The sequence below is a fragment of the Syzygium oleosum genome, unplaced genomic scaffold (assembly GCF_021117445.2).
Source record: "Syzygium oleosum isolate NSW1041296 unplaced genomic scaffold, Sole_v2.1 Sole_v2.16, whole genome shotgun sequence".
Lineage (NCBI taxonomy): Eukaryota > Viridiplantae > Streptophyta > Magnoliopsida > Myrtales > Myrtaceae > Syzygium > Syzygium oleosum.
In genome coordinates this window covers 5,709,524-5,721,702 of record NW_026607500.1, presented here as the reverse complement: position 1 = coordinate 5,721,702, position 12,179 = coordinate 5,709,524, and the positions used below count along the sequence as shown (strand labels likewise).

General features: G+C 36.2%; 1 protein-coding gene across 1 annotated transcript; it reads left to right on the top strand.

Moving 5' to 3' along the window:
• The first annotated feature begins 6,939 nt into the window (after window positions 1-6,939).
• On the top strand, window positions 6,940-11,656 carry LOC115663196 (aspartyl protease family protein At5g10770-like). The gene is made up of 3 exons (XM_056318645.1): window positions 6,940-7,147; window positions 10,026-10,439; window positions 10,671-11,656. Exons 1-3 carry the CDS (start codon window positions 6,964-6,966, stop codon window positions 11,498-11,500), a joined length of 1,428 nt encoding a protein of 475 aa, XP_056174620.1. The 5' UTR covers window positions 6,940-6,963; the 3' UTR covers window positions 11,501-11,656.
• The last annotated feature ends 523 nt before the right edge of the window (window positions 11,657-12,179 follow it).

Below are 12,179 nucleotides of genomic sequence, written 5' to 3'. Positions count from 1 at the left end.
TGAAGCTCGGTAATGCGTGCGAGATTCATGAATTATGTTTTCTTTGCCCATGCGCATGTGTTATTTTAACCTTTTCTCAGGTAAAAACAAGTGCAATGCAATTAGCTCTGTCATTTTTATAACATAAGAAGAATTCAGGTACGTCTGCTAATTATTCTTCATTGTTTCTCTTTTCGTGTTCACTCAGTGGAATAGGAGACATGATCTCTCTCATATGTTCACCAAGTGGAATAGGTGACATATCTCTTTGTGTTGCCCAGTGGAATAGACAGCACACCCCATTTCATGTTTGCCCAGTGGAACAGGCAGCATAGTTTCTCATTCCGTGTTCACCCAGTGGAATAGGTGGCACAACTAACCTCATGCTCACCCAATGGAACATGTGACATGATCATTTTCGTGATTACCCGGAGGTATAGGCAACACGTCCCTTTTTATTCTTTCTTCATATCATGCGTTATTTCGCATCTGTAGGAAACTACAGGTAACAGATAGGCAATCCTGTAACTTGAGAACCCTACTTCCAGTGGACTAGAAGTTTGGAGATCGAGGGAGTTCACAGCATTATAAAGCTTTCCCTCACTTGGGCGCTTTTTGTGCGATCCGTATGTAAGGCTCTTTCACCGCTCTTCATGAAGTGAGAAGCCTTAACATACGTTCCTTATTGTTTGCATATCACGCATCATTGCATTTGAAAAATTGGAATTAAACCCCCCCCCCCCCCCAAAAAAAGGAAGAAGAAGAAGGAAATCATTCATCATTTTGCATGGTTTAAATTTAGGTTTCAATCTTTGAGCGAAACCTCTGCGAGCTTTTACTCAAAGAGGGGCAGCTGTTGACACCTAAATTTTGGAGACCCAATTAGTCATTCATTACATAAAAATTAGGGATCGATCCCGGTCCCTAGGAAAAAATTAATTAGTTAAACTGCATATAGATATTAGGAGCATTTCATTGATAGTTAATTAGGCTCATATAGTTTGCACATTTATCGAACATACGGCAGCGAATGGTTATGAGCTTAATTCAATCAAGCCCATGACCAAAAGTCACATGTTTTGCATGTGTGATCTTCAGTCGCAAGAGATCTTCTGTATATATATATACTTTCCTGTTTCATCATCTAAGATATGTAAAGCACGTGATCATGCACAAATGTCTCAAACAAACACAATATATATGACCTAATTCCAAAAAAAAGCACCAACTTTATCTTAAGTGATAATTCTTGCCCGAACTTTTTTTTGTTTCATAAAAAATCATCAACTTTCACTTAAATCATAAATCTGGCCTGAATAATTTGAAAATTTTACATCACGGGAGCCGGATTTGGAACTCGAGTAAAAGTTGGTGCTTTTTATTAAGACAAAAAAAAATTTGGGCCAAAATTGTCACTCAAGGTAAAATTGGTGCTTTTTTTTGGAATTAGCCCAATATATAACCAAATAAAGCAAATAAGAGACGGGAAAGTAAAGAACCCTAGCCGTGTCGAGAAAAATTAAACATAGCTTGTTAATTTATTAAGCCATGAAATAGGACCCATGAGCTATAAATGGAAACTTGATATTAAATCTCTATTTAGAAAATGAAAGTGAATATGCGAATATAAAGCGCTAAAAATATTTACTAAATAAATTACATTCCTAAAATGAACTATTTAATGTAGAAATAAGCTCCCTTTTTTTAACAGATGGAAATAAGCTAATTAATACAATCTAACTGTAATGCAATTTTAAAAGAATGAATTTATCTATTAATGTGAATTGTTCCTTAAAGCTATGTTTGATAGTCAAGATAAAAGTTAAGATATATTTTATCCCATCTTGTCATAGGCTTGGTTGATGTCCAAAACAGGATAAAACCGGATATGAGAGGGATATAATTAAGATTGAAAAGTCTTAAGTGGGGAGTAGGATAAGGATAGATATGATTTCTTATATTTATAATATAAAAATTAATTTTTTGAAAAACCTTCTCCTCTCCTTCTCTTTTTCCTTCATGGCTCTAGTTCACATGGCAGCTTCACGGCTCCTTCGTAACTTTTTGGCTCACATAGAAGCTTCATGAAAGCTGGAAGAGAGTCGAAGCGTTGTACATTTTAGAATCGCAATAGTGAATGATCTTGTTGTCTCTCTCTTACTAGATCTACATTCTCCGGTTCATATAGCCCATTTACATTTCTTGTCATCAATCATGTGGTTTTGGAATGTTGCAATGAGCTCCTTTATTGTTTAAGGTTTTTTTTTTTTTGGTAAGGGCCTTTATTGTTTAAGGTTTAGATGTACAATAATCAAGAATTAATTGTTGGAAGCTGTCTCCATTTGTGCATTTCCGGTTTGTATAACGGTGAGTCATGAGAGATTCTTACAATATCCATTTGTTCATTTTTTGATTATTTAATAGTGAATGGTGAGAAAGAGTCAACAATACTTTTGGTTTGTGCATTTCCAACAATAACCATGGATTGATTCAGTAAGATTTTTATCATTTTAATTCTAGGATTTTGGATGATTTTGCTATCATTTTACTTGGCAGTTTGTACGTAATGTTTCTATTTTTTTCCTCATCAGATATGAATCACAATAAACGAAGAACAATATTTTTTTCATAGGCAGCATATGAGGTTATATTTGTCATTCACATTGATCTGCAGTTCCTTAGGATATGAAAAGATCCAATTTTATTACTACAATTAATCAAACAATAGATATGATATAGAAAAATTCTCGGATTTCATATCCTAATCCTATCCAGCCTTGTCTTGGCTAGAAATTCAAATGACCAAACATATGCATTCTTGAACAATTTTTTTTCAACTTTTTTATGAGGGTGCAACGCAAATATCCTAAATATGCACGAAAACATTTATTCATGGAAACTCTAATTTTCTAATATAGCATTATCATGATGCAAATAAAAACAAGAGATTCTATCTTAATATGGATAATATGCAAACGTGAACACTGTGTGCAATGATCGCTTCGATACAATTTGGATGCAATTCTAATCTAATTTTTTTTTCGTCTTTTCTTTATGTTTTATTTTTATTTTATTTCTTAATAAACCAATTAAAACCCAAAAATCGACCATATGCTGAAGTAGTCATGAAATATAACTTGTATGCATAAATCAACCTATATGCTGAATTAACATGTAATATAACGATGGATTTCAAGAAAACTAGCACAAGGGATCAACCTACTTCCTCTTGGATTTTCAACCTTAAATTTCCTGCGAGAACAGAGTTAGTGCAAACCTGAAAATAATGAAAACAAAGCAACATAATATTGGAAACTGAAGTAAAATTGATCTAAACATGAAATCAACATGTGAATCACACGAACGCTATGTGAAATCAACATGGCGGAATTATGACATGCTTCTATACTAATTGGAACTTATGAATGCCCAAAATAACTACCTATTAAAGGCCAAATTTTTGTTTTCCCCCACACCAGTTCAGACCGATAAGTGATGTGGTTTAGTGATATGAACTCCTTCATGCCAAGAATACTAACAAAACCGAACCTAATACTTGTATTCGTCAAAAGATGATGCAAATCAAGTGAACAAAGAGGGGAAATCCATGGGGATTAACTAAGCACAAAACCATATATTCATGTGTGAAGAACAATGCATAATCACAAACTAACCTTTGAAGTCTTTCGACTTGACCCCTAGATCATAAGGCTAATGATGTCAGGATCAGATGACCCAAATCCAAAGAAGATACTTTATGATAAGAATGTGAGATTTGGATGAATCGGATATTGATTGAAAGCTCTTGACTAATATTATCTAATTGCATCCTCTGATTGGGTTTTTTATGCAAGTCAATTGAGAAATCTTTAATAAAAAGTGAAGTGCCAACATACGGTTTGTTTCATTTTCTTATCAAATAACTATTTCGATTTATATGAATATTTGACAGCATTATTTGCTCATAATGATTGATGCGAGCTCTATTCTATGATGATTAAAAAATATTTGTAATTTGTTTACTAATTGCTAATCCTTTTGTATTGATTTAGATGAACAGGCAATTCTGTTTATCTTGTAGGTTAGTTCATTTTTCATTGGGAAGTGTTCTTTAATCTATTGTAATAAAGTTTCGAGAAACGTGCTTGAATTATATTTGAGAGGCTACCAAGCTCAGGAAATATACAAAGATGATCATATGTCCTTAAGGTTGGTGCACTTGGTTGACGAGTTGGAGAATTTCCAGCTTGGAAACTAGCGATTACTTGTTTAAATTCTACAAACTGCGTGCAAATTGCTTTAGGTCAAAGGTTTCGACTTAGCTAAATTATGAGGCTTGTAGAGTGTTTCACGGCCCTACAAGTAGTCGAATTTCCATGTTCATGCCTTAAATTATAAAAAGGAAAAAGATGATCATGTAATTATTACGAGCATGTTACCGGATAATAACATATCACATGAGTTATTGATAATTTCTTTCTTTTGTTGTAAATATGATAGAGGGATAAATGTCCTCTTATTGCTTGGAAAGTTCGCTCCTCTCTTCAGGAAAATGAGATCTATTATTGCTCATAAGTATAATTATATAGGTTCTTGTTGATTGTTAAAACTCTAAAAGTAAATATACATCTGTATGATTTTTCTTATTAATTTAAATGATGTTCATTTTTATTGCTTCGATGGGTGTTATGTTCGCCCCTCTTCCTAAAGACTCATTTCATTTCTTTATAAATATAGATGATTTCTAAATCGGTGCAATTTGATGGATATGGAAGAGAACTTTGATTCGTATTGTTGGTAGAAGATTGAACATTTTATGTCCTCTTTTTTGAGTGGTAATCATAACTCTAATTAGATCTTTAGTTACAACCCAAAAATGGTGGGAAAATTTTTTGACTTTTTATTCTGCAATTGAGCTTATCTAAAGAACTAGAAATGCAAGGCATGACTAATAGAACTAAGTTAATTGGATTCGATTCTATGAACCCTTTTTTCATATGAATCATATCAAGATTGGCCGATCTCTCATAGAGGAGTAAACGAAATCAATGCGATCACCAATAAGAACTTTCAATTCGAGATCAATTAGTGATAACTCTCACTCTCGTGAACCGACCAATGGAAGTACTAACTTGACTTGGGGGAATCAGCCATTGAGACCCATTAAACTAGGAAAAATGAATCCACGACAAGACGACCTGTCGCTATTTCTGTGACCTGGCGAGTACTTCAAATGAAACCTTTCCAGATCGCACCTTAAACGTAAGCAAGTCAGCATCCTAGGCGTAGGAGCCCGTGAAGTGAAAAGGAGATGGGAAAGCAAGGAAAATGAGAGAGATGACACTGACAAGTGACAGCACATGACAGTCGATGTCAAGTCAACTTTCGGAGACCATTCCTCCCAAGAATCTACGCGCGAAAATGAAAATAGTATGGGAAGAAGGATTTATACTAACATGTCGGAACAGTAATGATCACATGTGCATTTGGAGATAAATAAAATGATCAATACCATAAAAAAAAATCTCAAATTGATACATTTATAATAAATTTACTCAAATTAATTTTTTTACCGTCAAAATTTCTACACGAGTACATTTGTGATAAATTGACCCTTCGTTAGTTTTCGTTAAATTGAATTAATACAATGAAAATATACAAACCGGTACACCTGTAACAAACGAACGTAAGACGCCAAACTACTACACCTGTCAACTACCACGTGTTATCCAACTTGATAATTTAATGGTAAAATTTAACAGCAATTAACGGCGCGTAAATTTGTTATAGATGTACTAGTTTGAAATCTTTTTATAATCAAAAAATTAATTTGAAGTAAATTTGTTACATGTGTACCAATTTTAGATTTTTCATGATACTAACCCTAAATAAAATATGACCACGTTTCTATATGGTGTCCATTGTGCAAAAGTTGGTATTCTCATCCAGCCACAAGAGCCATGGATAAAATGAAATGATCAATATCACAAAAAAAAAAACTTCAAATAGATATATTTATAATAAATTTACTCAAATTAATTTTTTGACCGCCAAAATTCCCGCACGAATACATTTGTGACAAATTTACCCTTCGTTAGTTTCTATTAAATTGGATTAATACAACAAAAATATACAAACCGGTATATCTGTAACAAACGAAGGTAAGATGCCAAACTACTACACTCATCAACTACCACGTGTCATCCAACTCAGTAATTTAACGGTAAAATTTAACAGCAATTAACGGCACGTAAATTTATTAAAGGTGTACTAGTTTGAGGTTTTTTATAATCAAAAAATTAATTTAAGGTAAATTTGTTATATGTGTATCAATTTTAGATTTTTCGTGATATTAACCCTAAATAAAATGTGACCACGTTTCTATATGGTGTCCATTGTGCAAAAGTTGGTATTCTCGCCCAACCACAAGAGCCATGGATCATATCGGACGAAAGAGGAACAAACTGGAGTACTTGACCATGAGATAAAATGTGCAGTTTTGAACCCCGCCCCAAAAAAAAAATTAATATGTCGACTAAAATGTCCAAAAATCCCTTTAAAAAACTAATCAATTTCATGTACATAGAGTAGATAACGAGCTAACGTCTATACACCATTATATAGAGTTTTACCCTGTCCATATTTAAATATATTTAGCACTTTGTGGATATTTCGCATTAAATAAAGTGGAACTGCGAGAGCCGCGAGATTGGCCGATAAGAACCAATCGAAAGCAGAACTCGCCACCATAGTCTCTACTCCTTCAATTTTAAGGCAACTTTGAGCACGAGAGAAGCGTTAACGGAGGGGACATGGGACCCTAATTTGAAGGCAACTTAGAAAATCTTGATCTACCAAACGATAACGTCTGCAAAAAGGCAGATAAGAATGGACACACAACAACAAAAGCATTTCCGTGACTCGTGGAGGCGACTCCATATTACTTGGAGAAAGGGAAGAAGAAGAAGAAGAAGACAGACGACGATGACGACGACGATGGCGGCTTCACCGCGCTCCTCTTTCCTCATCGAGATACTACTCTGCATCTCTCTCCTTTGCCTTCTGTGCTCAACTGAGAAGGGCTGCATTGTCCATGGAGCTGAGGAGATCACCCTCGCAGTCAGCTCTCTTTTCCCTTCTCCAGACTGCAAAGCTTCAACTTCCAACGGTCCTCTCTCTCTCTCTCTCTCTCTAGATTCTTGCATGAATTCGCATTGAGTGTCGTTGAAAGCGCAAACTCAGATTGTCAAGTGGTGATGTGCAAAATCGTCATTTGTGAACTGAAAACCAGAGACTTCTAGTGCAATTTATTTATTCATTTTGTTGCTTAAATTAAGATTTAATACTACAGAAAAACCTCAAACTGATACTCCTGTAATAAATTTATCCCAAACTACTCCAAACTGGTATACATATGACAAATTTACCTTTCGTTAGTTTCCGTTAAATCTTACCATCAAATTACAGAGTTTGATGACACGTGGTAGTTGACGAGTGTACCAGTTTATGGTTTTACCCATCTGTTTGTCACAAGTTTACTAGTTTGTGATTTTTTGTGGTATTAATCTAATTTAACGAAGGGTAAATTTTATCGCAGATGTATCAGTTTACTAATTTTTTATGGTCAAAAAATTAGTTTTGGGTAAATTTGTCACAGATGTACCAGTTTGTGTGTTTTTTGTAGTCAAAAAATTAGTTTGTGGTCAATTTATCAGAGGTGTACCAGTTTGAGGTTTTTCATGATATTTACTCTTAAATTAAGCTCTTTCAAAGTCAAAATAGGCATCAACGTGTAATTGCGTAGACGGTCAGTTATATATCTATTAATGCTTCTAATGTTCAAATCGATATGAATCATTTGTTTAACTTTGGTCTAATTGAATTGAAGAAAGTGTACACGCTCAGCATTTTCAATTAAGATCCCACATAAATACTCTATTAATTTCATATTCTGTTTCAATTACACATATCTAAGACAAATCATCGAATACATTAAACCTGGATAAATGGACTTCGCGAAGAGTCCCACGATGGAGAAAGTACATTTCCCATCATAGTCTCTACTCCTTCATTTTTTTTTTAAATCATCTATTTGCTTTAAAAATTTTATAAATTTTTTTTTAATAATCTAGTGTTAAGAAGTATGGTTAGTGCTGGACCACTCATTTAATAGGAACAAAAGGTACATCTCCATGATCAGCTCTTACTAAAGCTCTATTCGTTTTACAGAAAATATGACATTTCTGGAAAATATTTTTCAAAAAGTCATTTTTCAAGAAAATTATAATATTTTCCGGTGCTCAACTAAGACCTAGAAATTAACTAGAAAATATTTTCTACTGTTCGGTATCCGATTTGATTTTCTATGGAAAATTACCAAAAAATTTGAAATTTGAATTAATTTATAATTATTTTTAAATTATTTTTCTCTTTTTTCCTTTCTTTTTCCATGATTAGTTTATTTTCCATGAAACGAACTCCAAAAAATATGAAAAATGTTTTTCTGAAAATTATTTTTCGTGAAACAAACGGAGCCTGAGTATTAGAAATTATTTTTAACCCGTACTCATAAAATCCTACCATCAATCACCACATATTTTTGTGGTTGTTCTATCTCATAGATTCGCGACATTAAGCCCGTCATTCATGTGCCAGAGATAATTCCCCCCAATGGCCAGGCCCAAAAATAGACACTTGTCCCTTTAGTCTCTCCCTCCGATATATATATATTTTTTTACGGTTAAGTGGTGCTCGGGATGTTTTTGCGCACCTCAACTAGTGCACCTCCCAATGGATTTTAAGAGCCCATTTCCCCATGTTGACCTGAATACATTCTGAATTTTATGTATGAAGTTCTCAACGAAATTTGAATTCAAAATCACAAGGAAATGAGCAAACTCCGTTCTCATCTGAGCCAAAACCTCGGTGGCCTCTCTCTCTCTCGCATTGAACTCGTGCATACAGTATTCTAAAACTCCTTTGAGTGCAGCTTGTCGGCCTCGTATGGAGTGGTGCTACGATAACGGCACCGTTGTTCCCCGTGACTAGAGGTGCCTTTTTGATCACGAGCTGCAATTACAATGGAATAGGCAACCGGAACCTACACAGTTTGGAGACACGAAGCAAACTTTGAATAGAATCTCAGATAGAAAATGTCCAGAATTTGGACTATATTTATTTCTTCCAAAAAGAAATTGAAACCAACAAGAATAAGTTACTGCATCTGAACTTTTTTTATACACTCTGAATAATCATTTGAATGTAGGACTCGATTCTTTTTATAGTGTACTCTCGAAACATTTCCACCTATTTTTTTTTTTTTTTGGTCGAACATTTCCACCTATTATAGATGCAACGAAAGTCAAATTAGTAACCACACATGTAATTTTACCTAATTTAATTGGATTGTAGAGAGTTACCCAACAAGCGAAAACTTGTAGATTACAATGTGTCTCGTACATATTAAGTTATCAGTTTTCTCGTAATTTTATCGGTCTCTTTTGACTTTGATTGAACAATGATAAGCATTACTTGCCTGGAATGTAGTGGTCATCTACCTATATATCTATGAATATTTACTTTGTACACGAAAATTAAGATACTAACACATATCTGAGGTTTTATTTTGACAATTGTGTTCACTTTGTTAAATGATGGATATTTTTCTTGCACCATTTCAAATTTGAAAAATATTTTACATTGGGAATGTTGCTAATAAGAATCCTACATTCATTTTGTCTTGCAATAAAGAAATAGAAACCTTCTTTTTTAGATTGAATGTAAAAATATTTTATACGGATGATGTTTCCAATGAGTGCGATTTCTATTCATTTATTTTTATTTTGGTTGATTTATTATTTTTTCTAATTAAAAAATTCCCACTTGGTGGACCCATCAAATGGGATTAAAGATAACAACATGGTCTTTGAAAATTACAAGATGTATCATTTTTTCAATAATGCACATTATGATTTATCTACACCGATTTATAAATCTTTGTTAATCGAAAGCCCTTCATATTAATCAAATTCTCATTCTTCTTGCAGCGAACTCAACCTTGAAGCTGGTTCACAAGCACGGTCCATGCTCTCCCCTTTTCAACGGCGAACCGGTGAACCACACCCAATTTCTGCTTGAAGACATTGCGAGAGCAAAGTGGATTCGATCCAAATTATCTGACACTAACGCCACGGACAACCTGAAAGACTCGGCCGTCAGCATCCCGGCTAAGTACAGTCCTGGCGGAGGGAGCTACCTGGTGACGATAGGACTCGGCACGCCGAAGAAGGACCTGACCCTCTTGTTCGACACCGGAAGTGCACTCACGTGGACCCAGTGCGAGCCCTGCATCGTGTCTTGCTATACCCAAACCGAGCCAATCTTTGACCCCTCTCAGTCCTCGTCCTATGCCAATATCTCTTGCTCTTCTCCATCTTGCTCTCAGCTTCCTTCTGGCACTGGTAATTAACTTCACCTCAATTTAAATTCCAGGGTATTCCAATTAAATCTCTGTATGTTGAACTAAATAACATTCAAGCACTGAGTTTAGTCTCGACGTTATTTCATAAAGCAATTTAATAGATCAATAAAACGGAGGGTAAACCCAGTAAATCCGATTAAAATGGATAAAAGACTAGTTAGGAGGTTTTCTTCATCTCGATTGTAATTTCATGTTGCTCCATGGTATGCAGCTCAACGATCTCGCTGCAGCGATTCGACATGCGTTTACGAATCGCGGTATGGTGACCAAGAGTCCTTCACCATCGGCTTCTTTGCAACAGAAACACTGACCTTATCACCAACGGATGCAATCTCCGGTTTTGAATTCGGGTGCGGTCAGAACAATGGAGGGCGATTCACGGGATTTGCCGGGTTGTTGGGGCTCGCCCGAGACCGGATTTCACTCTTAGAACAAAGCGAGACCCAATACGGCCGATCATTCTCGTATTGCCTCCCCCCTTCGATAAGCTCCACGGGGTACTTAACCTTCGGCAAGGGCAGCGGGACATCCACCTCAGTCCGCTTCACGCCAATATCAACGGTCCCGCAGAGTTCAATCTTCTACGGTATCGACATAATAGAAATCAGTGTCGGAGGCAAACCGCTCCCTATTCCGTCGACCGTGTTCTCAAATGCTGGCACGATCATTGACTCGGGAACCACAATCACGCAATTGCCCCCGACCGCATACAGCGCCCTTCGCTCGGCCTTCCGGCAGGCGATGTCAAAGTACAAGATGTCAGCTCCGGCTTCTCACTTCGACACTTGCTACGACTTGAGCGGGTCCACCATGGTCACTGTCCCGGTGATCACATTCTCCTTCAACGGACCGATTGCCGTCGACTTGGACCCTAGCGGTGTGTTGTTTCCCGTGAATCCATCAAAAGTGTGCCTAGCGTTTGCATCGAGCCCTGCCGACTCGGATCTCAGCATCTACGGGAACATACAGCAGAGGTCATTTGAGGTGGTGTATGATGTGGCTGGAGGGCGGATTGGTTTCGGCGCAAAAGGTTGTTCCTAAGCATTGTCCTGGAGCTTCCATGGCAAAAGCGCGCAAAGCGATTTGCTTGTTTAGTGTACTTAAATAAATTGCCAGAAACTTGAATCAAGGCAAGCAATGTGTATCATTGTGTACTATAAAAACTACGTTTGAACGTTAACGAATTGCTATCTACAGAAGAAGAAGAAGGGGGGGGGAGGAAGATTAATAGATGCATGTCCCAACGAGAATGGGAAGATTATCAAAAAAATCATAAACCTATTGTATTTTGCCAATTTAATCCTAAACCTTTTAATTGTACCTACTGAATTCTAAACATTTTCATGTTTTGCCAATTGAGTCATCTGGCCAATTGGCTGGAAATTACTGACGTGGATGTCGGCTGTCTCATGTGGCACAACCGATGCTAACGTTGACATTTTTTAATAATTTTTAAAAAAATTTATAGTTTTTTTCGACTTTTTTTTCCTTCTCTTTACCTTTTTTTGGGGGGGGGGGGGGGGTTTGGATTGAGGGTTGGTGATCTGGCCTAGGCGAAGGCTTGGCGACCCTCACTTGCCCTAGTCAAGGGCATTGCGGTCCCCGATGGGTCTAGGCGAGGGCTGCAATGCCTTTGCCCAGAGCCGGAGAGGGTCGTCGGCCGTCACTCAAAAAAAAAATAAAAAAGTAAATTAAAAGAAAGGAAAAAAAACCAAAAAAA